The 1,000-nt window shown below is 57.4% G+C and overlaps 1 protein-coding gene across 1 annotated transcript; it reads right to left on the bottom strand.

The window, feature by feature from the left end:
- Nucleotides 1-17: 17 nt before the first annotated feature.
- Nucleotides 18-964, bottom strand: KVP18_000964 (uncharacterized protein; the record flags this gene model as incomplete). Its single annotated transcript, XM_067950514.1, has 1 exon — nt 18-964. A coding segment is annotated over one exon (947 nt), but the record flags the coding sequence as incomplete, so codon positions are not given.
- Between the last annotated feature and the right edge of the window lie 36 nt (nt 965-1,000).

Raw genomic sequence — 1,000 nt, forward strand, 5'->3', positions numbered from 1 at the left:
CAGAGTTAGTGACGCACCGCTTGTCATGGTTCCAGGGTGCTCTTGCACAAACCGAAGGCCTTGTGTCGGAGGGTGTGGGGCTCTGGCGAAGGTAATTCTTCATGCGCGTCGCCATTTCCGTCTCCACGGCCTCGGACTGCACACAGTGCCGCCATTCGGCCAGAGACGGGTTGGACATGACGTCAGCAACGAACTCGCGCGCGAAGTTGGAGGGCATGCGGGAGTCAGGTGGCGACAAAGACAAGTAGGAATTCACGGTCCCCTTGGCCGAAATCATGATGAATGTGTACGACCAGTACTCGTCGAACGCACCGGTTCCCTGCCGTCGACAGATCTCGTGCTTTAGCAGTGAAACACCGCCATCAAATGGTACCAGCTGTAGCTTCTTGTCCATTCCAGCTGCCAAGAGTTTCGGCTCGACTTCGTCCGGCAATCGGGCTAGGGGCACCAGCTGCAACTGCGTGTGCATCACCGCACTGTTCCGCATCGGAAAGTAACGCTCGAAGACTACGAAGTCCTCAGCACCCTCGTTCTCAGCCAGTGTCTGTGTTACTCGTTTAACGGTCTCAGCCGTCTCGGCCAGCAGGCCGTCGTCGGCTAACGCCAGACAAGGTATGTGCACGATCGGCACGACCAGCACATGGTTGCTGTTGACTCCTCCCTTCGCGAGTGCGGTGTACGCCAGCGTTCCGATGTCCACAATGAGTCGCTTCTCGCCGTTGGGGTTAACCAGGCAGAACCAGCATTCCTTGTGTGCACGTGTGTCGATGTCGACGTCCCGGCGGGGAGCGTTGCGTGCGTACTGCACGCGAAGCAATCGGTTCCCCGATTCCAAGCGCTGATTTGCGTCAACTGCACGGGCTGCGCCTTCGAGCGACTTGAAAGTGATCCAGGCGCTGCCCTTAGACCGGCCATCAGGTGTCTTTGGAAAACGAACATCCTCGATCTCACCGAAATACGACATGACATCGACTAGACTGTCAGAACTGAACTCGAAAGG

This window comes from the organism of the source record quoted next (assembly GCF_019968955.1).
Source record: "MAG: Porospora cf. gigantea A chromosome Unknown PgA_NODE_2172_length_3964_cov_205.169_1-1000, whole genome shotgun sequence".
NCBI lineage: Eukaryota > Apicomplexa > Conoidasida > Eugregarinorida > Porosporidae > Porospora > Porospora cf. gigantea A.